The sequence below is a fragment of the Heterocephalus glaber genome, unplaced genomic scaffold (assembly GCF_053883595.1).
Source record: "Heterocephalus glaber isolate CG9 unplaced genomic scaffold, H.glaber_assembly_v1.0 deba00001613, whole genome shotgun sequence".
NCBI lineage: Eukaryota > Metazoa > Chordata > Mammalia > Rodentia > Bathyergidae > Heterocephalus > Heterocephalus glaber.
Genome location: NW_028258384.1, coordinates 35,123,659 through 35,150,886, shown reverse-complemented (window position 1 = coordinate 35,150,886; position 27,228 = coordinate 35,123,659). Strand labels below are relative to the sequence as shown.

General features: G+C 34.3%; 1 protein-coding gene across 3 annotated transcripts in view; it reads right to left on the bottom strand.

The window, feature by feature from the left end:
• Positions 1-27,228, bottom strand: part of Col4a5 (collagen type IV alpha 5 chain) — a 375,874-nt gene that overhangs the window by 146,467 nt on the left and 202,179 nt on the right. For all 3 annotated transcript variants that reach the window (XM_087196749.1, XM_087196750.1, XM_087196751.1), the window contains 15 exons: positions 24,776-24,820; positions 24,528-24,590; positions 22,023-22,076; positions 21,664-21,690; positions 19,829-19,909; positions 18,093-18,155; positions 13,217-13,252; positions 13,087-13,128; positions 12,831-12,923; positions 11,541-11,594; positions 11,387-11,443; positions 11,084-11,128; positions 9,518-9,571; positions 8,007-8,048; positions 5,824-5,956 (listed from right to left, as the gene is read on the bottom strand). In XM_087196749.1, the coding sequence (XP_087052875.1) occupies positions 5,824-5,956; positions 8,007-8,048; positions 9,518-9,571; positions 11,084-11,128; positions 11,387-11,443; positions 11,541-11,594; positions 12,831-12,923; positions 13,087-13,128; positions 13,217-13,252; positions 18,093-18,155; positions 19,829-19,909; positions 21,664-21,690; positions 22,023-22,076; positions 24,528-24,590; positions 24,776-24,820 (889 nt within the window). The remainder of the gene's footprint in view (positions 1-5,823; positions 5,957-8,006; positions 8,049-9,517; positions 9,572-11,083; positions 11,129-11,386; positions 11,444-11,540; positions 11,595-12,830; positions 12,924-13,086; positions 13,129-13,216; positions 13,253-18,092; positions 18,156-19,828; positions 19,910-21,663; positions 21,691-22,022; positions 22,077-24,527; positions 24,591-24,775; positions 24,821-27,228) is intronic.

Below are 27,228 nucleotides of genomic sequence, written 5' to 3'. Positions count from 1 at the left end.
CAGTAGCTTTTTTTCCCCCCCATTAACTTTATTGGTACATTTCAGGTATAAAATACAGTTACATTCATCATTGGGATCTTGTACCATTACATGAGTCTCTTGGTTCTTATTTTTTTCCCCTTCCCTTGCCCTCCCTTCACCCCTTCCACCCTTCCCTATTTGCAAAGACCTTTTTTACAATTTTTTCCTCTTCTCGTATTTTTTCCTTTCCCTTTTTTCCCTTCCCCTACCCCTCCCAATTCCCCTGGTCTTTTAGACCTTTTCTTCCTGTTACACAAAATCAGTTATACATTTTTAAAATTACAATATTAAGATCTAGGAGACATTATCACAGATTTTACAGAATTTAAAAGGATATAGAAAGCATATTACAAAAATCTGTTTTGAAATAAATTTGACAACTTCTAAGAAGTAACTTGGAAGACAGATTAATGAAACTAACTCTGGAAGAAATATAAAATTTGAATAGCACCTATTAAAGAAAGTATATTCCTAGCTTGAAAACCTACCTATATGACAACAGCAGGCTCATAAACATTTTAACTGATAAATTATATCAAGCAATTAAAGCAGAAAAAAGAAGGAATACTTCTCCCTTCATTGTATGAACTCAACATTGTGCTAATCCTAAAACTGGATAAAGATAATAGAAGAAAAATGTATGAACATAGATAGAAATTTGTTTAACAAAACAAACTATTGGAAATCAGATCTGACAGGATGTAGAAAGTGGTTTTGTTATAGGGATGGCAGTGCTGGTTCAGCATTGGAAGATCCACCCCCAAAAGTCATCATTTAAACAGAGGAAAGGAAAAAGCCATATGATAATGTCACTAGTTGGAGAAAACTTATTGGACTAAATTCTACCGCTGTTCATGGTAAAATCTATCAGGAGACTAGAAGTAGAACAGAACCTTCTCAACAGATTAAAGACATGTACTCCATACTTCCAGCAAGAATGCCTTACATAAATGGAGAAGATACAATGCTTTCTCCTTAAGGTGGGGAACAAGGGCAGATAGGCTTACTCTTTATCTGTCCATTAAACTTTGAAACCTAGGCCCCACCAAAATAGTCTGGCAATAAAATGACACAACTAGGATAGGATTAGCATGGCAGAAGTAAAATCTTTACATGTAGATGAAATTATCATCTACAGAGAAAACACTAAGAAATCTCTGGGAGCCCCTAGAACTTGTACTTGAATTTAGCAGGATTAGAAAACACAAGTTATATAAAAATTCAGGTCTGTGTATACTTGCTATAAATGAAGAATTGGATATTGAAATTTAAAAGTTATGTAGGAGTACAAAGGACCTAGAAAAGTTAAAAACAAAAACAGTGTTGGAAGACGTTTAGTACCTAATTTTAAGACTTCTTCTAAAGCTACAGTAATCAAGGCAGTGTTGGTGTAAGGAAAGACATATAGATCATTGGAATAAAACAGAGAATCTAGAAATAGAACCACACATATATGGTCCACTGAGTTTTGAAAGATTATTTAACCTTAGCATTTTATAGAATATAAACTCAATTCAATAGCCAAGGAAGAGATAGTGTTTTCAGCAAACGGCACTAGAACAACTGGTATCCATATATAAAAAATTAACCTCAACCCTTTTTTTCCATACATGAAAATAACTTGAAGAGATCTATGAACCTAAATAAGAAAGCCTAAAAGTATAAATCTTTAAGAAGAAATTATAAGGGAAAATATTTATGAATTCAGGGTAGGCAAGAACTACCTAGGATACAAAAAACATGACATATAAATGAAAAAAATTGATAAATGAGATTCCATCAAAGTTTAGAACTTTAAATGACATCATTAAAATGAAAAGTAGTCCTTGAACAGACCATATTTTCAATGCATATAACCTATGACCAGAATATATAAAGAACTTACAGCTCATTAATAGACAATCCAATTACAAAGTAGACATAAGAAGATGATAAATAGATGATAAATACAGCACAAGGAAAGGTGTGCAACACTAGAATCAGAAAAAAACTAATCAGTACAATAACAAGATTGAATTACACACTCCTTAGGGAGATGAAGTTAAAAGTTTTAAAAGCCTTGTCATGACTTTTTCTTTTTGTTGGATTCTCCCCCTTTGCATTTAATTTGTCACGCCCAATGGATTCATTCTGCTGGGTTTCCTGGGGTTGTGATCCTCATTGTCTTTTCCTAGGGTATTGTCTAAAATTTTTTGGAGTGCTGGTTTGGTATTCATGAAGGTCCTGAGGTGCTCTTTATCATGAAAATATCTTATTTCTCCATCAATTTTGAAAGATAGTTTTGCAGGGTACATCAATCTGGGTTGGAGGCTGTTTGCTTTTAGGGCTTGAAATACATCACTCCAAGCTCTTCTTGCCTTGAGGGTTTGCATTGAGAAGTCTGCTGTGATTCTGATGGGCTTTCCTTTGTATGTGATTTGTTTCTTTTCTGTCATTGCTTGTAGAATTTTGTTCTTCTGTTGGGTTTCTGGAATCCTAACTATTATATGCCTATGTGTAGATTTTTTTGATCAAGGCTATTTGGAGTCCTATATGCCTCACTTATGTGTATGTCAAGTTCTTTTCCCCTGCTTGGGAAGATTTCTGCCATTACTTCTGTGAACAGCTGTTTTTACTTCTTTTGTACTATCTTTGATTTCTTCATTGACTTTCATCGATCAGTCTTATGTCATTCTTCTTTGCATCATCTAGCACCTGCTGGATTGATTTCTCATGGTCCCTTACCATTTTTAAGAAATTTTTGTTTTCCTACTCCGTAATTGCAATCCTGTCTTCCATACCTGATATCCTGTCTTCACACTGGCTCATTCTGCTGTGTAATCTTTCAATGGAGTTTTTAATCTCCAGGATGTCCAATTCCCCGTTTTAAGGATTCCATTCATTTTCTATGCTGAGATTACATCATGTTCCTCAGCTCCTCTATTTTTTTTTTATCTGTGTCTGCTCTAGAGTTATTAGTCATGTCTTTTACCAGGGACACAGTCTCTGCTGTTATCTTAGAAATTATTTCTGATTTCCTTTTTCCCAGATCCTTTTTTTCACCAGTTTAGGGAGTACAGGTTATTGAGTATCAATATGTTCCATCTCGTTTCCCCTTGGGGTTGCCTTAGCTTATCTGGAAGTCTGGTTTTGAGTCTTGTTTATGTGATTTCTCAGTTGAACAGACACAGCCTGCTTGACCTTTGTTATGGTCACTCTGCTCGCCCAGTGGGCACAGCAAGCCCCAGAGAGGCCTTCTTTCTGCTGCTTACCAAGTAGCCAATTCCTGAGTTCAGAATGGTGGCCTTCTGGATCCTTATGTTGCCCTGTTATCCGGGCAGTGCTCTGGATGAGGCCCGTGCATACTTAGGATGGTATCTGGGTGTGCCTCTGGCTGTGGCCTGCCCACCTGTGTAGCTATTGTCTGGGAGGGCCTTTGGCTTGGGGCTGTGTGCTCAAGCCACTGGAGTCTGGGTGGATCTTGGCCTATGACCTGGGCACCTGTGCAGCTGTTGTTCACCTGGGCTTCTGGCTGGAATTTGCAGGCACTCAGTGATGGTATCTGGTGTGGCATCTGGCTGGGGCCTATGTGCCTGAGCAGCTGTTTTCCAGGGGTTCCTTTGGTTGTGGCTTGTGTGCTCAAGCCTCTGGTGGTCTCGGTGGGGCAGTGGCTGGGACCTGGGCTCCTGTGCCGTTTATTTACATGGGCTTCTGAGGCTATTTCTTGATAAGCAGCCCAGGTTGGCTCCAGACTTGAGATCTTCCTGCCTCAGTCTCCCAAGTACCTGGGATTACAGAAACATACCACCTTGCCCAGCCTTCTCTTGTTTTTATCTTGATTATATTTCCCAAATTTTATTCACTTCATCTTTTCAATAGCATCATTATTTTCCCTATTAAACATTAAATATTTTAGTTTGCTTTTAATTTTATGTACTTTTTAAGTTTTCTCTTATACTTGTGTGCAGCTTGTTTCAGTGTGTGTGTGTGTGTGTGTGTGTGTGTGTGTGTGTGTTAAATTTAGCTTATTTACTTTACTTTGTGGTGCTTGGATGGAACTCAAGGCCTTGTGCATGCTAAGTGAGCAACCTACCATTTACCTACATTTCCAGTTCCTCTTTTATTTTTGTGATAAATTAAGAGTACTACTTTTGCTCTGTTCAGTAAGTTTTTATACAAAGTGCTTGCATTGTTGCTTAGTATGCAATAGCTTGTCATTTCCATCACTGTTTCCTTGTTATCTCTTTTCATAGCTGTGATTCTTAAACATACAAATGTAAAGATATTTGGCTTTTTTGTTGTTATATGATCAATTTATTTCACTGTAGTCATAGAAAGTAACGTATTATATTTTTTTCTGGACTAATAAGATCAATTTCTGTAAATATTTTATGTATCAGAGAAGAATGTATACATTGTACTGGTAACAAATTTCTCCCACCCATACAGATAACTAAATTTTATTGCTTGACTTATTTGTGTTCTTATTTTTCACCTACTTGAAATGGTAGGTATTTGCCAATTTACCCCCTGTAGTTTATCAGTCTTCATTTTATGTATTTAAAGCTATTTGCTAGATGCAGAGAATTTCATGATATTTAGATCACTGTTGCATAATTTATCTATTTATCCATATGAAATACTTGTCTCTTTAATGTATCTTGCACTAAATTGTATTTCATACTATATTAGAATTGCTAAGCTAGCTTTCTTTTTATCTCATTTGCCTAACACATTTTTGCATTCTTATTTTCAATTTTTCTCTTTATTTTATTTAGATATATTTATTATGCATTATATATATATTTTATCCCAATTTTATCTTATTGTCTGTCAATTGGTGTTTTGTCTTTTCTCAGCCATTATTTGTTTTCAAATATCACATCCCATCCCATTTACTCCTCCTTGATCTCACTCATGATGCATTTGGGAGCTTCTACGTTTACTTTTACATCTCAATTTTTCTTTCCTACTTCTCAAATCCTTAACTCTTTTATAGTATCCTGGAAGAATTTCTTATTTCAATCTTGCAGTATATATCTGCTCCACCATTTTGAGATTACAAATCCAAAATGCATATTAAATCATAAAGGAACACATATTCACTGTCTTTTCTAGGAAGGATCACTGAGTGTCATTCATTTTATCATGCTAACCTTTTATTCACTACATAATTTTGAAGAGAAAGGAACCATAATTTATTGAGTAGGTATGTGTGCAAGGAGCTGTATCAGATGCTTTTGTAAGTTTTACATAAATTCCAAATAAAACCCTTTTCAAAGAGAATTCAGCTAAAAAAACATGCTAGATAAAGGCAGTCCTCAATTTGTAGTCAAATTAGAAATGCCACACTATTCCATGTATCTTCAAAGAGGATGACATAAAATTTTGAATTGAGTTATGTTACTGCACAGCAAAATTGCCATGGAGATTTCTAGTTACATGTTTCTAGAATTCTAAGTGGACACTGCTCCTTACTGTTTTTTAAAAATAGGAAATCTTACAGAAGCAGGCATTAGTATCCCATTCCCTAATAGCATGAAAAATGTGATGGTTCGAGTATTGGAGCACATAATTGTTTGGTATAATTTATTAATAATAAAAAAGTAGAAATGAGATTCTTAGGATAAAGGAGAATTATGTAAATAGGATTTTTAAAAACATACAAGCAAGGAATCTGGTGAGAAAAGGTATAGTACAAGCTGAGAAGAATTACTTGTGTCTTCTACTGTCATTCTTATCCTAGAACTAGTATGATAAAGTATATATGTGGATTAGTATCGATGCTCTAAGCACAAAGCAAGTATATATAGTCTCTTTTACCTGGAAGACCAGGAAGGCCAGGTGGACCCTGCATTCCAGGAAATCCTTGCTCTCCTTTTTCTCCCGGCAAACCAGGTAAGCCAGTATTTCCTTTTTCTCCTGTAGTGACACCAGTACCAGGTCTAGGAATTACCTTTATTATGAATGAAAAACATACAGAAACTCAAAAAGAAAGACTCTTCTCCTGGAAGTTATTTGGGAGCTACATATGATCATAATGTCCCATTTTCACAAAATATTCAGATGTAAAATCATTAAGACTATGACATAAATTGAGTTATACTCCTTATCACTTTTATCCTCCAACTAATTTAGGAAAGGTCTGATATCAGTAACAATATTACCACCTTCCCTAGCCCCAGGCTTACAAAGTTAGAAGTATGTTTTGATGTCTCTTCTTATAAGTCACATTCAATTTATTCCAATAATCTAAAGTCTGACAATTCTTTACCAAAAATATCTCTCTAATTTTTCCTGTTTATTCCTCTTGGCATAGCTACTATCCTAAACTCACTTGGACTAACAGATACACTTTCAAGCTTGTTCCTTTGAATCTAAATTTGCTGCTAAGACATGATGTCTCAAAACCCAATTTTTCTGTGTTAAATACCTTGCATAAGCACTGCAAATTGCTTACTACTTCATACTACATCTGATGCTACTTATAATGCTGGTCTCTGTCAAATCATTTCTCACTTCCAATACCTCTCACCATAATCTCTTATTATTTCTAGCAATAAATTTTTACCAAAGTGAATTCCATCTACAGGAATCACTTTATACAACTTGCACATACCTATCTGTACCTTTGCATTTGCCATTCCAAATATCTACAATGGCTTCCCTCAACTTTTTGCTGTCAGCTTACATCTTTTTTCTTTTAAAAATTTATCTTTTTCAGGAAGTTTATATTGTTTAAACCCAACCAACTGATCATACCTTTTTCCTATGTGTTCTTAGAATTCAAGATTTAAGTTTATCTTAAAAAACTTCATATGAAATAAATAATGTAAAATTAATATCACAGACCTATAAAGGTAAATAAACCAGATTTTAAAATTTCTCAGCCTGAGGTAAAAATCAGCGTCTACTAGCAAAGTGTGATATTTCATCTTACTTTTATTGGATATAAAACCATTAACACATATCAAGACGAAGAATTGTAGAATCCAGAATTGAGATAGTAGTTCAAAAGGGAATATGAGCTTCCAGATAGGATTTCACTCTCAAAATTTCCATTTCTCCTGATACTTGTCAAAATTTTATTATCCTATTTTCTAGAGATTATTTCCTAGAGAACTGAAACTCTGATTTTAAAATGAACAAGAATAAAAATTGTCTAACACCTTAAGTATATCCTCATTAGATTTAGTACAGTCCTAAATGTTAATAGCTGAGACATACTATGGACAAAAAAATTAACGTTACTAAAATGTCTGGACATAGAGAATAAGTTTTATGGCACTACATTTCTGTGGCTTCAATGCTGTCTAAAGTCTGGAATCTTACCAAACTTAAACCAATGAAGAAAAACAATGTCAAACTTCAGCGATGACATTTTATTTTTAATAAGATTGGCAATATATTGAATTAAATTTCATGGTGAATTCAAACGTGACAAAATCTATAAATCCCTCAGTTATTCTATCATAAAGCAGTTGCCTACATTTATTATTGAGTCCCTAAAGAGCATATACTCAAGAAAGAAGTGTGAGACAGATAATTACAAATTGAGAAAACCTATTAAGACCAATTCTATCCAGTTCTATCTTTCCCGTGTTCTGCAGGGGTAAAGGACCCCGCCCTGAGTTTTGTTTTGTTGTAATTAAACCTTTGTAAGCAACACTTGCACCACCTGCTGGTTGTTTGAGAAATGACGGGCAATCACGTTGCAAAACAATCCAGTGCCATTATTTTGGATCTTTACTGTGGAGAAGCAATAAACAGAACAGTACAAAGACCCTGAGGTCAACACTAATGAAATTTTTAGATGTGAAGATTTCCAATCAGTAAAAATTGGTAATGACTTAGACTTTTCTTTGAGAAAAAAGTAGATAGTACATAATTAAGGCACGAGTGAAATGCAGCATTCGATGTGATACATGAAGAAAAAAAGAAAAGAAAAGAAAGAAAGAAAGAAAGAAAGAAAGAAAGAAAGAAAGAAAGAAAGAAAAAAGACTTACAACTCCAGGAGGCCCAGGTGGACCAATGTCGCCTTTTTGGCCCTGTTCAATACAATTGTAAAATGTTAGTAAAAAATCATATGAAAACATAAATTTTGTCAAGCATATGAGACAAGAGTCATAAAAAGACTTAGAAATCAGTAATAAAATACACCAAATGAGAAATATAACATGAGGTTATGAAAAAATACTGGTTTAGACCTAGGAAGACCTGTGACATTGGCTCATGTTTAGTAGTTATGTAATCTTGACCAACTCAATTAAGCTCTCTGGTTTACATACAAAGAACAAAGGCTTTGTGCCAGACTTATAGCAGTAACATTCTTTGATTTCAGGATTACTTTTTCTATAAATACTCTATAAAGAAAGCAATGAAAAACCAGTATCATTAGAATCAGTTGAAACCATTATATTTTTCACATTTATCCTCTCTCTTTCTCAAAATTAAGAGCATAAGTCTACTGCTATTTCTATTAGTGATAGATATTTTACAGGTGATGGGCTTAACTATCACCAGGAACAGCTAATATATTGCGATTGCTTCTGTGAGTTTGTTATAAGAAGCTAACAACAAACAAAGTCAACAGCATGAAGAACACATTATTTAATTGTTACTCCACTGGTCAAGACACAAGTACAGACATTTCTCTCACACTTCTGGTTCTAGATTTGTTCATAGAAACTTTTCATCTATATACCAAATTTTTTAAAGAATTGCTCTGCCTTATAATTTATGTACTATTTAAAAAGAAATTCTATGACTCCCTGTATTCTAACTGGGCCTTTTAGGTCAAATGAAAACTTGGATCTAGTTTATTAATAAACCACAATGAAAATATGTGCTCTCTTTAATTCAAGTTTGTAATACCTTTCCTTCTTTCCTGAAAAATAAATCTTTTCATTTTGGTTTTGATACAAAGCAATTAGAGACCAGAGGGCTTGAAGGAATGGATATTTTGTGACCTGCTACAAATGAGATAACTGTGTGTTTCGTACATTCTTTCAAAATCACTTTAAAAATGGGTAACTAAATAATCTCAGTCAGTCTGCACTGGTCCAATGAAATCAATGACAAACAATTATCCACAGACGTATGGAAAATAATTGCATACAGAATATAAATGTTTAGAAGAAATATCCTAAATTTACAGTTACAAGCTTCTTCACGAAGAGGACCGCATTAACAGAGTGCTGAATCCTCTTTCTGAAAAACAAGTTTTACCAATACATGTGCAAACAAAGGCAATGACTTCACAATGGAAATGGAAAAGTTAAACCATCTTTCATGTACTTCCACTATATGAACTGTGATTTAGACCAATGGAAGAAAATTTAAGGGATGGGGTATAAAAGAAAAAGAAGCAACTCCAAAAGATGGATAAAGAAAGCATGTTTTAAGTACAAAGGTATTTATTTATAAGATTTTTAATTTATAACTCTACCTTGGGAGAAAAAAAAGGGTCATATTAAATAGAACAAAACTAGGCACTTCAAAGTATTAAAATACTTACCTTTTCACCATCCCTTCCTGGTTCACCAGGGTAACCAGGATCACCAGGTAAACCCTTTAAGACATAGAGGACAAGATGGTATCAGCACAAGTGACAGGGTAAGGACTTTAAAAAATCCTTTCCTCCGTAACAGAACCAATGGGTACAGTGGCACAAATAGTCCATCAAAATTAGCTTTTTAAAAAAAAGAATTGTAGAAATTAATCAAAGTTTGCAGCAATCTGAGGAGCATTTTATTTGCTTTGGTTTTTAAAGATTAAATCTTGGCAGGAACACAGACCTCTGTGGCATTTTCACTTGCTCTATTCCCATACCTCTGCCCTCAGTTTTGCAGTACCCTAGACAACAAATAACTCACAATTAAGGTAGAAACCAGTAGCCTAGCAGCAACTGTAGGACAAAGAGCAGGGTTGGAGCTCCTTTCAAGCTTCATTCCTACAGAAATATCATTATTTGAACTATCTGTCAACTTGCAAAGCTATCATTATTTATTTATTTTTTTTGGTACCAGGGATTGAACTCGGGACCTTGTGCTTGCAAGGCAGACGTCAGAACCACTGAGCTAAATCCCCGGCCCCAAGGTATCATTATTTGACATGACTTGGCTCTCTCAGTGCAAACAGAGCAGCCTCTCTCCATGCCCCTGGAGAATATGTTAAAACAGAGGCAATAGCTGAATATTATGGCTGCTTCGATCACAAAACAAAGACCAATTGATCCAAAAGAAGCCTGGGACTGAGGCTCTGAATCGTTTTATATGCTAAATTTCTTAACTAGATTGTATAAGTTGAGGATTGCCTGTTTAGTTAAAATCATCTTGAAATTTATCTCATTTCAGTATTTCTAACTTTCTCTTTTGTTAAAAAATCTCTCCTTTGGGATGATCTTCAAATTTCTTCAAATTTTGTTATCTGTCCTTGACAATGTTTTAAAATGCCTACTGAAAAAGCTTATTTTCACACATGAAAAACCTGTATATGAATGTTATAGTTTTATTTATAAGTACCAAAACTCAGAAACAAACAAAATATCCTTCAATGGGTAAATGAATAAATAAACCTAGGTACATCCAAACACTACTCAGTAACAAAAGGGAATGAACTACTGATACACAGAACAATGTATTATGCAACAGGAAAGAATTATGACTTAAAAGGCTACATATAATATGCTTCTACTTTACAACCTTCTAGGGTGGGTAAAATTATAGGGATGGAGTTTGTTCAGTTGTTGCAGTAAGTTCAGAGTGGGGGATTAGGGGAGGAAATGATTACCAAAAAACAGAAGGGAACTTTTGAGGGTGATAAAACTTCATGATTATGGGGGTGGTTACCCAACTGGACATTTATCAAAATATAGAACTGTACACTAAAAATGGGTCAATAAAGTGTCAATAAATCTGACTTTAAAATAGAATTATCTCAAATGTATATTCAAAAGAGAAAAATGAATAATTTTCATTCATTTAAGCAACTTCCAAATTCCAAACTTTTTGTCATCCTGCTTTTATTCCATATCTACAACTATTGCCAGCTTTGGTGAGGAGAAAGAACCTCGGCTACTCACTGGATTGCCAGGTTGACCATTCTCTCCATCTTTGCCTGGTTTACCCTATAGGACACAAAAAAAAATAAGGGGAAAAGAACATAAAATTCATTAGTTAGGATCCATAAGATTAAAGAATATAATAAGTTTTATTCCTGCCCTGGATTATGTTAAACATTCTAGACTTCAATATTATTAAAAATAGACACGTCAGTAGGGATATTTTCAGTCAGTGAAAGCAGGATTTAAGAAGAAGGAATACAAGATACGCATATGGACATATTTAGAATTTTTTGTACAAAGTTTAGTAGTAATAAGACTTACTCTTTTGCCTGGTTCTCCTTGCTCACCCTTCTCACCTTTCCCACCACCTGGAGGACCCTGTATATTCAAAAAATAATTTCATATTGGTCCATGGGATACTGTCTCTCAATATCAATTTACATGAAATAATGCCAAAATGTTTTAGTTTACTTACTGGAGGACCACGTATCCCTGGAGGTCCAGGAGGCCCTTGGTCACCAGGAAGTCCCTATATAGTTGTAGGGAAAAGGAAAGCAATAAGCAATGTTAATACTAGAACAAGCATTATCATTCTAACTAGAACTAGCTAGCAATACTTCTAACAATTTAACTGTAGATTCATGCAGTATAACCAAAAATTACAAAATGTTCCCAACTCGAAATTGAAATCTGCTAGGCAAAAGAATTTAGAGCCATCTCTGCTTGCTTCACTTAATTTCTAGTATGCTATATAGCAGCCATGCTTTCAGGCAAATAACAAGACAACACTTTAAAGGAAAACACTGATTTTTATTCTTACATAATGTTTTATAAAAAGCAAAAGTACTTAAAACTAGGAGATTTAGGGGCTCCTACAGAGCACATACATTTAGGTAGAGAATGAAATGATTTGATCTGCATTGATGGTAGAATTTCAATACAATTTTCCTTTATTTTTAACTTTCTTATAGCATATAAGTGAAGTAAAAATGCACAGAAACTGATCTATATTACTATGACCTAGCTTTACACATGAATACATTATTCAAATAGTCCAAAATGAAAACAACCCAAATGACATCAAGTGATGAATGGGTAAACAAAATATACACTAGCCACACAATACATTAGTACTCAGGGGAATGAAGTACAGATCCATGTTACAAAATGGTTGAACCTAAAAACATGCTGAGTGAAAATAGCCAGATGGAAAAGGCCACATATTATATGCTTTTATTTTTATAAACTATACAGAATAGGCAAATCTACAGAGCCAAGAAATAGTTAGTAGTTGCATAAGATTGGATAGTTTGAGGAGAGACAGGGAGGGACAACTAATAGATATGTAATTTTTGGAGAGGGCTAATGAGAATATTCTAAAATAATCATAGTAATGATTTTAGTATCCTATGAACATAAAAATATATAATACAGTTTGATAATTATATGATATACAAATGATGTCCCAATAAAGCTATTTTAAAATTTTAATTATCCCAAATTCTTATTATTTATACACTTATATTAAATCATATTCTAGCTTATATGCATTTTAATGGAATGATACTTTCACAGCCAGGCTTTTTAAACTTTTAATATTTTATTTTTGCAGCTTTATTGAGTTATAGTTAACAAATAAAATTGTGTGTTTAAGATGTACAATGTGATGTTTTGATATACATAAACATTGTGAAATGATTACCACAATTAAGCTAATTAACATGCTCAGAACAAGAATTTAATTAATTTCCTCCCATCTACTCACCTGATCTCCTTTCTGAAACTCTACATCAATTGGTCTTTTCTGTTCACTGATCTGCCCAGGTGGTCCAGGAGGGCCCTGAAGACCTTGCTCACCCTATTTTTAAGATAAAATAAGACAGTGATATTTCATAAACAACCACAGATAATGATGTAACATGTAAGCTATGTTGATTGCAAGAGGCAAAGGAAGGAAACAGATAGTTTAAATGAATATGAAAGAAGAAAGTGAACGGTTGAACTACCAACACTTTACTCACCTTTTCACCCTTAGGTCCTTGAAAATTTAAACCCATATTCCCCTGAAGAGAAAGGTTTCAGTTAAAATCTCATTGACAATAAGTAAAAGAATCTACACTAAATAAAAGACATAAAGAAAAAGAAAATTACCTTTGGTCCTGGTGGTCCTGGTGGGCCAGGAGGGCCCTAAGAGATACAGAAAAGACAAAAATGTTATATTAATGTTTATTTTAAAATTATTTTGTTTCATTAAAACTAAAGACAGAAAGAGACCTTCAAAAATATTGTTGTTGTGGTTGGGGATGTAGCACAATGACAAAGGACCTACCTACCATACAATCCTCAAGAAAGCAAGAAAATAGTCCTGGTTTGTTTTCCCTCATTGCTTTTTAGTCAGAGACACACATTTCAACTGATTAAAATAAACTAGATAAAAATCAAAAATTCTTGTGACAGGATAGGAGTAGGCAGGGGCAGAAAGTTAGGGTGTGTAAAGGAGAGGGGTAACACCAATGGCAAAAATAAATCAATAAAAAGTTAAGGTCAGCAAATATCATTTTTCTGTTAACAGAATTATGGGTAAATTTAGATAACCTAAAGCAATGAATTCTAGTTGAAAAAGGTGTGTGTTTATTTTTTAAATTCAGTTCTATTTTTCTGCAATCTCTATTTTTTTAGAATGTTTCAAGGTCTAAAAAATTAAATATGCATTTGTCTGCCCAAGCATATCACTTCTTAATCTCAAGGGATCTATTCATTTATGCGTCATACCTTAGTGGCATTTCTAAGATTTTACTTCATCTGCAGAATCAGGGTTAACTGAAGGAACATTTAGAAGTGTGGAAAGAACTGGACAAGAGGCCACAAGGTTTACAGACATACACAGGGAAAACCAATGTTGAAACAGCAGAGTTAGGAAAAAGAGTCATGATCCAGGCTTTTAAAACAAACTGAACAAAGGGATTTTCTAATCCTTTCCCAAGGGGTTCTAGGAAAGCAGAAATCACTACCTTTTCTGGTAGATTCTTGTTGTATTTACCAAACATCATGTCCTTCATTCAGGAGTAGAGGACCAATTGCCACAAAAAGAAATTGTACAATCTATTAAGGTATAATGAAAATTGTCACCTAAATGTACAACTGATGAGAGACAGAGTAGCATAGGAAAAACCACTTTGACTGATATACAATTTTCTTGCCCTTTTAAGAGGGGAACAACAAAGCTCTAAGTCCAAAACATGACTTGAATTAAATCTAATTATTATGGGGTAAAAAGATTTAGAATTTATTTGGTTAGAAAATCAGAGTGACCATAGAGGCAGTAAGAGAACTGGTTGTACCATTAGGTTCTTTAGAAGTTTCTGGTTCTTTCCTGGGGTACACATATTTATGATCCCATGGCAGAGTGATAATTTACTTCAGCAATCCTACTGTTTTATCTGAGCAACTTAAGAAATGAGAAGTCATATTTTTTGTGAAGCTGCTTTTATTCTTCTTAAATATTTTGCAGTTAGAAGAAACATGTTCCATCAAGAAACTAGAAGATTTTATGAGAAGATTGCCTTAGAAGATTTCCTGAAGAGAGCCAAATTTGACTTAATATATAAGAGGTAACTAAAAAGAAATTTTAGGGCTGGAGGTATATCTCAGTAGAAGAGTGCATACTTAGCATACTCAAGACACTGGGTTTGATACCTAGCACTGAAAAAAAATTTCATGTTAACTATAGGCATAACATTGGGTTACAACAACCCATCTCATAATTTTCTACTATAAATTTGTACTTTAGCAAAGCAGTAGCAGGCTGTACATCTCAGTGGCTGCACCTAGGGGACACAGAAAGCAATCTTTGTGTTTACCCACTTGGTATGATGAACAGAAAGATGTGTGCAAAAGTGTCAAACTTGGACTTTTACCAAGACAATGCTCTGGCTAACAGGTGCTGTGTATGTTTACCTGAGCCTCACAGGGGGTAAAATACACCCACACCACTCTTCTGTTATGAAAACATATATTTTATCATAATGGAATGTGTGTGTGACTCACAGTGGCTGCACTGGGAAAAGCAAAAACCCATCTGTGCATTCACCCACTTGGCAGACAAATGGTAAGGTGTGTACAGGAGCTCCAAATCAGCAACATGTGTTTTACTCAGGAAATGCTCAATGCTAAATTTCTGTGCATTGAAGATATGTTTCAAAATATTTTTCTTTTGATTTTTCTGGTAGAAGTAGCCCAATTCAGTACAACATCACATGAAAAACCAGATTTGCAATTTTAGAAGTCAAAAGTGAATCATGAGATTACTCATGCATGGATGATGAAGATGATAATGACTTTGACATTGGCCATGTGAGCCAAAGTTCCTATGATAGTGAAATGGAGCCAGAATTGACTGATACAGACACAGAGAATGCAGATCTCCTTGATTCAGATGATGAAGAAAACAGCAATGTAAGTGCATATTTGACTAGTCAAAATGTTGCAAAAAACGGAATAACCAAAAATGCAATAAGGATCTTGTCAGGGGTGAAACCTATTGGACAGAATACCAGCACTGACATTCAATGTTGGAAATTGTAATGGACAAAAAGCTACAAGTTGTTGTGAAATACACAAAGGTGGAAATACAAGTAAAATATTCTGTATGCACCAACAGCCTTATTAAAAAATGTATTTATTATGACACCTCACTAGCTGAACTGAAAGCATTCATAGGTCCTCTGTTGTTAGCAGGGATTTCTCATGGTGATCGCAGGAGTGTGGAAGATTTATGGAAAAGCGATGGGTCAAAAAATGGCATAAAAATTTATGCCATCGTAGATGTGAAGACTTACTATGCTTTCAATTTAGAAATTTATCCTGGAACTCAGCCACCAGGTCTTTATTCGTTTAGGAATAAACTGAATGATGTTAGCAGACTTGTTGCTCCCATCTCCCAAACTAATTGCAATGTGACATTTGACAATTGGTTTAACAGTTTCCAATCAATGTTGCATTTGCTAACAGAGCACAAGTTGATCAGCACAGAAACTATATGCAGGAACAAAGCAGAAATTCTAAGTGGTGAAATGTTGTAATTTCAAAACAGAAAATTGTATAGTATAATCTTTGGATTTCAGAAAGATTTACATTGGCCTCATATATGACAAAGAAAAACAAACTGGTTCTTCTGGTGTCAACATTGCACCATGATGGAAACATTGATAGGGAAACCTTGACAAAACAAAAGCCTGAGATGGAAACTTTCTACAACAAAATTAAAGGCGAAGTACATGTTGTTGATGTGTTATGTAGCAACTATGGTGTCACTCGAAAAACAAAGCATTTGCCAATGGTTGTGTTTTACTGTATCCTCAATATGTGTGGCATAAATAGTTTCATAGCTTACAAAGACAATGCCAAGTGTAAAATACAATGGAGAAATTTTCTTAGAGGATTTGGATAGGAACTCATAAGAGATCATTTACAGCAGAGAAAAAACAAAATGTTTCTGCCCAGGGAATTACACAAAAAAATTATGAAGCACACTGGTGAGCTGACAGGTGAACAGGCAGGTGCAGCATCCCAAAGACATACTATAACAGGAAAACCAAAAAGTTGTCAACTGTGCCCTAAAAGAAAGGACAAGAAAATAAAACACATGTGCTATCAATGTGAGATGTGACAGTTGAAGCAAATATTATTTCAGTGGTAGATTTTTGTTTGTATTTACATAGTTTGTTGTTCACATAGATTTTTATTTCTGATGTTATCTTTTAGGTTTTGTAAGGCAATACATAGCTGATGTAAAAATGTTGATGTCTATTCTAAGCACTAATTACATATTTGATATTTTATTTTATTGATATCTTATTATCTGGCTAAGTGCATGTTGTACAATATAGTAGGAAGCTCCTGAAGAAACAGAAAGAGAAGAGAGATGAAAAGAATGGCCTACCACATAGGAAAGGAAAGCTAAGCACATGTGCTGTCAGTGTAAGTGAGATGTGTGCATGAAACATGCAGTTGTCATGTGTGAAGACTGCCTTGGGTGTGACAATTGAAGCAAAGTTTATTTTTGTTGTAGAGTTCTATTGGTTTTTTCATTGTAGTTCACATAGGAATTTATTCTGATGTAATCTTCTAGGTTGTGTAAGCAGGTACACAGCTGATGTGAAAATGTTGATGTTTATTCTAAATGCACAATCTTATTAAGAATTTAATACTTTAGGGCCAGGGATTTAGCTCAGTGGTTTCACCGCCTGCTGCGCAAGCACAAGGACCCAAGTTCGATCCCCGGTACCAAAAAAAAAAAAAAAAAAAGAATTTAATACTTTATTTTATTGATATTTTATATTCTTGTTAACTATACACTGTGTAATATAATAAGACCCTCCTGAGAAAACAGTGAGACCAATGAGATGTCAAGTATGTCCTACAAAAAGGCCAGGAAAGCAAAACACATGTGCTGTCAGTGTGATATGTGTGTATGAAATGTGCTGTTGTCGTGTGTGAATACTGCCTTAGGTATTATAATTGCAGTAAAGATTATTTTTTGTAGAGTGCTATTGGTATTTTCATTGTAATTCGTATAGGAATTTATTTCTGTTGTTTGTTACTTTTTAGACATTGTACACCAAAAAACCGTTGATATTGAAATTTTGATTCTTTTTATGAACACTCGATAAATATTAAAAATTAATACTTTACTTTTTGGTATTTTTCCTGTTAAGTACCCATTGTTTAATACAATAAAATGCATAAAATTAAAATTAATAATTCATCAATAGAAATATTTTAAATAAATGTGGGTATTATATACTCGTGTTTCTGTCTTTATGTCAAAATTTGCATTATGCTCTCATTAAATCTTTCCTTTTATATAAAGTGCACATTGTCTACCATATCATAAATCAGCATTAAATAACAAAATTGTAGTTATGAATATTCAAAATGAATTATACTTTCAAGTATTATAAGTAATATTAATATTTGTGAAAGGAGTCAGAAAGAATAGAGAAATAAAATTACAGAAGAAGCTTACCAACAAACCTGGCGGTCCTGGAGGACCAGTTGGCCCAGGTATTCCCATTGGACCAGCTGGGCCCTGTAATAAATGGAGTAAAGAAAAGGATGAAAGATAGAATAAAAACATAAAACAAACCCAAAACTAAAGCCTCTTTTACAAAGAACAAAATGGATAGAGTTTAAATTTAAGTGGTCACCAGAATTTTGTTTTACAATTTTGTAATTCTACAGTAAGTATTATAAGTTGAATTTTAAAATCTATACAAATAAAAGGGTTAAAAAATTATAAAGGAATTCAACTAAATAGAATAAATACAGCTTTCAGAAAGCTTAAGTTTTTACAATGGTAGAAAAAAATGCAGGACAAACATAAGAAAATTCTACAAAGCAAATCAATAAAGGTAGGCAAACATTAATAGGGCTTTTTTGCTAGAAATCAGAAGGAAGCCTCTCTAATTTTTAATCTTAATTTTAATCTTCCTTTTTTTTTTTTTGGTACCAGGGATCGAACTCGGGACCTTCCGCTTGTGAGGCAGGCGACAGAACCACTGAGCTAAATCTCCAGCCCTTTAATCTTCCTTTGAAGGAAGCCTCTCTAATTTTAAAATAAGATTAAAGACAAAGAGAGAACTGAGAATAACTGAGACAAGTGATGAGGAAATAATAAAAGTGCTATGGAATGCAATTTGGCATCTTCACAAACTGAACATATGCTTGTCTTGTAAACCTGCAAATCTATACCTAGTTATAAATCCTAGATTATTTTATAATGAAACAAATTTTAATATGTTCACAAATGGAAAGTCACATGGAAGTAAAAATGATTGAACTATGGCTGCATACAATAATATGGATGGATCTTATATCAAATAGAAAAGATAAATTGCAGAAAATTATATAAATATTACATTATTTTATAAAGCTAAATTAAATACTTTGTTGCTTAGGAAAATATGTATATTGAAGAAGCTATTTTTCTTTTTCAATAGAAAACTCAGGATGGTTGATGTATCTTGTGGAGATGAGGAAGAATGTGACTGCTAAGAAAAACACAGGTTGACTCAAAACTATCTGTAGTGTTCTAATCCTGTTTTCTTTTTTTTTTTTTTTTGGTACTAGGAATTGAACTCAGGACCTTGTGCGTGTGAGCCAGGCATAGTGCCACTAAGCTAAATCCCTGGCTCATGTAGTGTTCTAATTCTCAAATGTTGTGTTGGGTTTATATGTGCTCACGTTATTTTTTCACATTCTCAGAATAGATCCATGCCCCTTTGGAGTCAGTTATGAGTCCTCTGTATACTGGAACCCACTAGTCTACTTTCTATAATTATAGTTTTGCAATTCCCAGGCCTCCATATAAATGTCAACATAAATTGTGTAATCTTTCCTATATAGTTTTTTAATGTAGTATATTTTCACTAATTCATATTACAATATGTATCAGGAGGTAATTTTTTAAGTGCTAGAAGTACTGCATAGATATTGCACAATTTATATATACTATAAGTACATATGTTGATGAACATTTGCCAAACACAAAAGTTTCCATGAACACTGGTCAAAAAGATAAAAGAACATAGTTTATTCAAATTCTCTCTGGTCCAAAATGCTTTTATTTACAGATAGAAGATACATGCAAAGTCTAGCAAACATGATATGATTTCTATGACTAAATAGATGCTACTAAGATTTGAGGAGTTGCTGTGATTTTATTTAATCATACAGCAAAGAAGAAAATCTCTGGATGCTTACTTGAATTCCAGGAGGACCTGGATATCCTGGGTTACCCTTTGGTCCTGGCAGTGATGCCATAATTATATTACCGGGTTCCCCCTACAAAAAACATGCACACATATGTCATAGCAGTTATTAAACATGAAAATTGGTAAGAGCACAAATAATGATCTGACATTTCAATTTGTCACAAAAGTATAGTGAAATATTAAAGCAGCTCAGTAATTTATTGAATAAATTTACCTTTTAAAGGAAAATGAAGAAGAAGCCAGAGTGCACTGGAGTACAATAGATTTATCAAGAGCCTATAGCCATGATGGCAAACCTTTTAGACCTTTCCATGATACAACAGTCCGCTGCAGCATGTGTGCCACAAGTTCACCATCCTGGCTTATAGTATATTCCATTAATCATTCATTAAAATATTTATTAAATATTAACTATTTGCCACAAATTGTGTTAGGCTCTGGATATTCAGTAATGAAGAAAATAGACAAGGTCTCTGTTTCATGGGTTAACAATATAATGGAGAAATGCAGGTCATAATATGTAAACAAATAATGTTATCATATTTTGTCAAGGACTGTGAAGAAAAACAACATGGTACAGTGAATGATAAAGACATAGTGGAGAAAAATCACTTTAGCATGGGTGGTCAAAGAAAGGCAATCTGTGAAAGTAATATTCAGGTTGAGACCTGAAGGACAATATGGGGCCAGCCAGGTAAAGATGGAGGGAAAAGTGACAGGCAGAGTATGTACAAATGACTCCAAAAGCAGAGTTTGGCACACTTGAAATAATTGATTGCAGACTAGTGTGAGCAGTGACCCAAGGAAAAAGTGGTTTAGAATAAAGCTGTAAATTAGGCAAGGACCAGTACATGTAGGTCTTACAAGCTATGGAAAAGAATGCAGACTTTCTTTTAGACACACAGTGGGAAGCTTTTATAAGTAGGGAGATTAAATTATTGATGTACATTTTATAATGATCATTCTTCATTGCTTAATCAGGTGGGATGTGGGGGATAATGGTGAGAAAAGACTAGTTAAGAGGTTACTGCAGTACTTCAGATGAGATATTATGATTAGTGTGGTGACTGGAGACGGAGAAAAGTGAATGAATTTAAGATACATTTACAGGCAAACGTAATAGTATTCCATGGTAGAATAGAATGAGTAAGTGTGTGAAACTGTGAAAGATGTGAACACTATGTTTCAGGTTTTGAGTTTATGTAAAAGTGTACATAACATATAGTGATGAAAATTGGAGATACAGGGTAACAGATTGAAGGACAGCTTTACTTTGGGTGGGCATTACTTTGAATGTCTGGAGATATTTGTGTGAAGATGTTAAGGGGGCAGTTGCACACATGCATCTAACTCAGAAAAGTCTGATCTGAAGATATAAATGTAGGCATTCAGTAATTATATAATCATCAATACTACAGTCATTAATATTGTTGGCATAGAGGAAAGAAGGTGTCAGGACTATCTCTTGATGCTTGCTGGATAGAGCAGAATGAACTTTCAGAGAAAACTACAGAATAATCAGAGATGCAGGAAAGTAGGCTGTCATAGAAAAGAGTACTTCTGAAGAGAACAGAATCATCAACTGTATCAAAATGTAGTAAGATGATGAATGAGGGGGGGTCAGAAAAATACTTGAGTCTGATATACAGCATTGAGAATGTACTTAAAGCCATAAGAACAGTGAAGATTACTTAAGGAAAGCTATGTTTGTATCTGCACAATTTCTAGAAGCATCCATTTTAAGATGAAGTCTAAGTCATTAAAGCTTCAGCCTTTCCAAATATATTATTGAAAATGTTTACATTCTCAGCATGAGATGCTTACCTTCATACCAGGGATCCCAGGAGGTCCCTATTATTAAAAAGAAAATAGATTATTTTATATATTTGAGAGGAGAACACAGCACTCTCTAAAAATGATAAAAACTGAATAAACTAATGTAAGATCATTTCTGAACATTATATGTTTTAGAATACTTAGAGATAACATTAATATTAAATATTATAGAATCTTTGGTTTTTCTCAGCAGACAGCTATCATACAATTTCTTTTAAAAAAATTTCTCTAGTTCAATACTTTAAAATATTCTATTTTGTTCCACACGAACGCACTGAGCTCACTCTTTATACTTCTGCTTCTTCCATCAATTCCTATGCTCATTATATTTGAATTTTACAACTTACTGGAGGACCCTGTAAACCAGGAAAACCAGGACTGCCTGGATATCCACGTTCTCCCTAAAAGAAGTTAAAATAAATAGCATAAAGGAACAAGAAACAAAGAATGTATCAACAAACAATGACATAGTGAAAAGATTTCTGTAAAAGCCATTTTGAAATATACCAAATTGCCACAAATTTATTTTTCACTTTTAAATTATTTCAAATATCAACTGTCCATACTAATTCAACCCAAGATGGTTTTGTCCCTATTCATCCATCCTAATCAGAAATAAAGAAAAAAAATTTCTACCCTAGTCATTTTCTGACAAATCCATTTTGACATTATCACACCAGATTCTTGACTTTAATGACATTCAATAGTTAATGATTTGCCCCAATTTCCTGCCTATTTGTTATATAGATTATTATTTTAACTGCCCTATATATTTTTTCTTTTATTGTGAACTATTTCAAATTATTTTTGCAAAGAGGAAAAGATGGTTACAAAGAAGGGCATTAATATCATCAAGAGAACAATAGCAACAGTCCTTGCAATTTCAGATCATTGTGTTTTCTAGGCACCCAATTTTTCTCACTTACTAATATGGACATTTGGTTTAGAAGTCAAAAGCAAAAACTGCTGCACAAGAACCCTAATGCATCCTTCTTTCAAATATCGACATGCTGTAGTAATCCTGGAAACAGTCATATCAGAAGGTTTAAAAGAGTAAAATTACTAAGTCTATGTGCTTTTGCATAATTGTCCAATACCCCTTGCCCTACCACTTTTTACATATGAAAAAAGTAGACCCAGACAGGAAATAGCCTGTACATCAAATTTAGAAGAAAGGAAAAAAGAACCCATACATTGTAGCTCCAACTCTAGGGTTCATTATTTTCTTATACAGTGAGAAATGTAAGAAAATAATCTAATCTGAAAGTATAGGTAATAAACGCATTTAATTTTTAAAAAACTTGCTGCTCACATAATTGGTGGGCAAAACCAAAACTTAATCATTAGATTTGCTAAGCAGTTGTTTTACAAAAGGAAAATAAATCCCTTTAATCATATTGCATTCTACACATACTGTACCTACAGTTGGGCTTCAAATTTAAAACTTTCCCTAGTGGTCCATTTGTTGCTTAAGGTATGCTGACAAAAAAACTACATAAACAAATAGAATAGGCACAAGAATATAAGCCACTTTGAGGTCAGCCTGAGCTACATGGTAAGTTCAAGGTGACCCCGAACTGCTAGGAAAATCCTGTCTCAAAACGAAACAAAACAAAACAAAACACATTTTAACATGAAATTTGTCATGCAAATTCCCATTGGTCCTACACTACAAGTTGCCCCAGATGAAATGAAGAACACAAGTAAGTCTCACAAATGCAAACATTTAAAAAGAAACTATTATTATTTTTGGTAAAGGTACACAATGATCTGGTGAAATACCAAGATAAAGAGAATTGTATTGTCTTCAAGTATATACTACAGTATTATGAGAAATATAGCCACTATAACACAAAAGTTTGTTTAAATATGTGCCCTAATATACAACTAGGCATATGCCATTAGTTAGAAAGATATAGGGTGTTTCACAAATAGTTTCACAGAATGTTATGTGTCAAATGGAAAATGCCAAAAGGAAATAATGAGAATAATAATATTTCACATTAACCCAAAGGACAAAGAGAAAAGTGATTGGATAAGAACTGAGGCTATATGTAAGTTTTGAAGAATAGCAGATTGTTCCCATTTTTTTTCTTGTTATCTATCATTTTATAAAAAACCCAAACAGTTAACTAAAGACAAAAAAAAAGTGTCAGGGAAAAAATATTTCCCATATCTAAAGCTTTGTTTTTCTTTTCAAATTTTTAAATCAACTATTTTTGCTGATGGAAGAGAATTTCAGGTTTCATACTAAAATCTTTAGCAACTTAAAAAAAGTTAAAACATGAAATATTTCCAAATTTAATTGCACCCAGCTTTTCTTAAAAAGGAAAAATAAATAACATTGCCCTAAATTACCATTTTTTTGGTGGTACTGGGGGTTGAACCCAAGGCCTTAACACTGAACTACATCTCCAGCTTCTTTTTTATTTTGAGACAAGGTCCTGCTGAATTGTTTGGGTTAGGCTAGAACTCTTGATTCTCCTGCCTCAGCCTCCCAGAGAGCTGGAATTACAAAAACATGTATCACCACACCTGGCTCCATGAAGTACTCTTAACAACTGATTTAATATCTGAAACATATAAACTCTCATCCCACCTTGCACCAAGACAAAAAAGCGATTTATAAGTAATCTTTAACCCAATGGAATATCCCTGCTAATTACACATGCTTAAAGAAACTATGGGTGTTTAATATACAGTATTGAAAATGTTAAGTCAGAACCTACCCTATGTCCTAGACATGAAGCCACTATATATCGGTTTTAAGATTCATTGTATTAATTTCTGTGAAGTTTTAAGTCTATTGATTATCAAGGATACTACCTAATATTAAGTCAAAGAAATCTCACCTTGGTTCCATTGCATCCAGGGATACCTTGAGGACCAGGAGCTCCATCATGGCCTGGCATTCCCTTTGAAAAAGGATATAACACATATATAACATGTTTTAAATTAGTGTGAGGGTATTATTTATTTAATTATTTATTTGAAGCATTGGGGATGGAACCAGGGCCTAACACATGCTAGGAAAGCACTGTATTGAGCTACATCCCCAATACTTAAGGGATTTTAAAATAAAAACCCAGATTATACTTACGGGAAGACCCGGTGTCCCTGGAAATCCAGGAAGTCCAGGAGGACCCTATAAGAAGAAATAATGTCCTTGAAACAAATGACAACCAATAACAATAAAAATAATACCCTACCGAAGAATATTATAGAAATTTTATTTAGGGTTCTTAATGATGCCAGACTACAGGTAGCCTGCACTCACTAATTGATCCAGGATATTTGTCCAAACCAACAAGTATATGGCTCCTGCTGAGGAGGTGGGGAAACCACACAAAACTGCTGGATTGCAACTTCAGAGAGCTAGCAACCAGATAAAACCCAGAAATACTGGTATTTAGAAAGTTAAGTAAAGGAATAGAGATAATGCACTGTGGCACTGAACAATGGACATTCAGTGAGGAAGGAGAAACTCTCTTCTAGTATGGTGCTAAAAGAAAAAATTCAGCATATTCTTGTGAGGATGGATCTTGATACTGTAAAGAGACAAAGCCTGTGCAGAAAGGAAACATGAGTTTGGCCAAATGACAGTGATGATTCCCAGTTCCTCAGTCTAGATTTAGACAAGGTAGGGCATTTTAAAAGATCACACACACCCCATCCCCATTTGAATGCACATCAGGCACAAACTTGAACAGAACTGGAAAGGAAAGCCATTTTAAGTAACACCCTCACTTAGCTCCACCAGGGAGGCAGCAGTCATTCACCCTAATAGTTAGCTTGGGTGCAGGGTAAGAGTGATTGTGACACAGAAAAACAAAAATCACTGGAAGGAGAAAGGCCCAGTGCATGGCCTGAGGAGGAAGGAAAAGAAAAAAAGGAAGAAAGAGACAGGAAGCAAGAAACAATGGCAGTTTGAATATTGTGGCAGGAAAAGAGTTCAGCCACGTGGTGCCTGGGGTGAGGGAGGGGGCATTTTCCTGCAGAGGTGCTGCTGTGGGGACTAGCAAGGCTAAGCAACTATGGCTTCTAGACCAAACACAGGCCCTGAGTGCTCAACCCACTCCTCTGGGTTAGGAGGCAATCTGGTAATTTTACGGAGGTTTGGCCCACAGTCCAGAACTACCTATTGACTATGTGAGTGAGAGACTTGGTGGACAGCTTGGGTTTTTGCAGTGTGCTCAATCCTGGAGGAGACTGAGCTGGTGAGTGTGGGCCAGTCTGGCCACTGACAGACCTAGGAGTACTCATTTACAACCACAGAGGGGAGGAGCTGAGCCTCCAGACTGATTTAAGTGCCTTCTCCTACTTGGACAGAGGTGGAGAAGGAAAATGCTGGACTTAAAAAATTATTTTTTCACTTACCCCCTTTTTATCAGGAAGTATCCAGCAATAGATGCCTGAGGGAAACTATTGTCTTCAATAGAAATACCACTACAAGGTTTTGAGTATTGGACCTGTCTATATTTTTTCCCTTTTTTGGTGCATATTGGGGGAATATGTATATATGTAAATGTATACAAGTGTTACTGCTTTTGCTTCTATTATGTATTACCTTGTTTTGTCATGTTCTACACCAAGGGTTGTTTCATAGGGTTTCCTAATTTTGTGATTTTGCTAGTTAATTAATTGGATCTAATCTCCCTATATCATCTCTCATTTTCTATTTATATTCCCTTCCCTTGTCTTTTTTCCTTCCCGTCTCATACCCTCTCAAATCTCCCCTCTCTCATCCTCTTTTCTTATATATAAATATTACCATTAAAGTATAGATTTTTTTTCTTTTTTTTCTAGCCTATTGTACATTATTACTCTTTCTTTTGCAGGATTAGTTAAATAGTAAACATTTTAAGCAAGTTTTTTAGAAGTTCTTTAGAAGTTGTCAGTACTGGTATTTATTGCAGTGCTAGGAATTAAAACTAGTACTCTTTTTTTACATAAACTGACAGTTAAAATGATCATTGAACTTAAAGAGACACATAAACAGCTGAATGAACTAATACAATACAGGATATAAAAGAGCACTTCAGCAAAGAGATACAGGTTCTGAAAAAGAAGCAAACAGAAATCCTGGAAGTGAACCAATCAACTAGTCAAATTAAAAACTCAGTTGAAAGCCTTAGCAATACTCAAGATAAATGAAAAAAAAAATGTCAGGGCTTAAAGACAGGGTGGATTACTAGGACATTCAGACATCAATAAAGAAAAAAAGAACAAATAATGAAAAGATTATCCAAGAGCACTTGGACAACTCTAAAGGAACATATTTAAGATTCATTAGTATCAAGGAGGGTGAAGAAGTACAGTCTAATGGCAAAGAAAACCTATTCACCGATGTTACAGCAGACAATTTCCCAAATGTAGAGAATAAGATAGATACCTAGGTATGGGAGGCATTTAGAACCCCAAATAGAAATGACCAGAAAAGAATTTCTCCATGCATATCAGAGTCAAATTGCTAAACACTGAAGACATAGAAAGAATATTAAAAGTGATTGGAAACACCAATTTTCCTACAATGGCAAAACTCTCAGAATCACA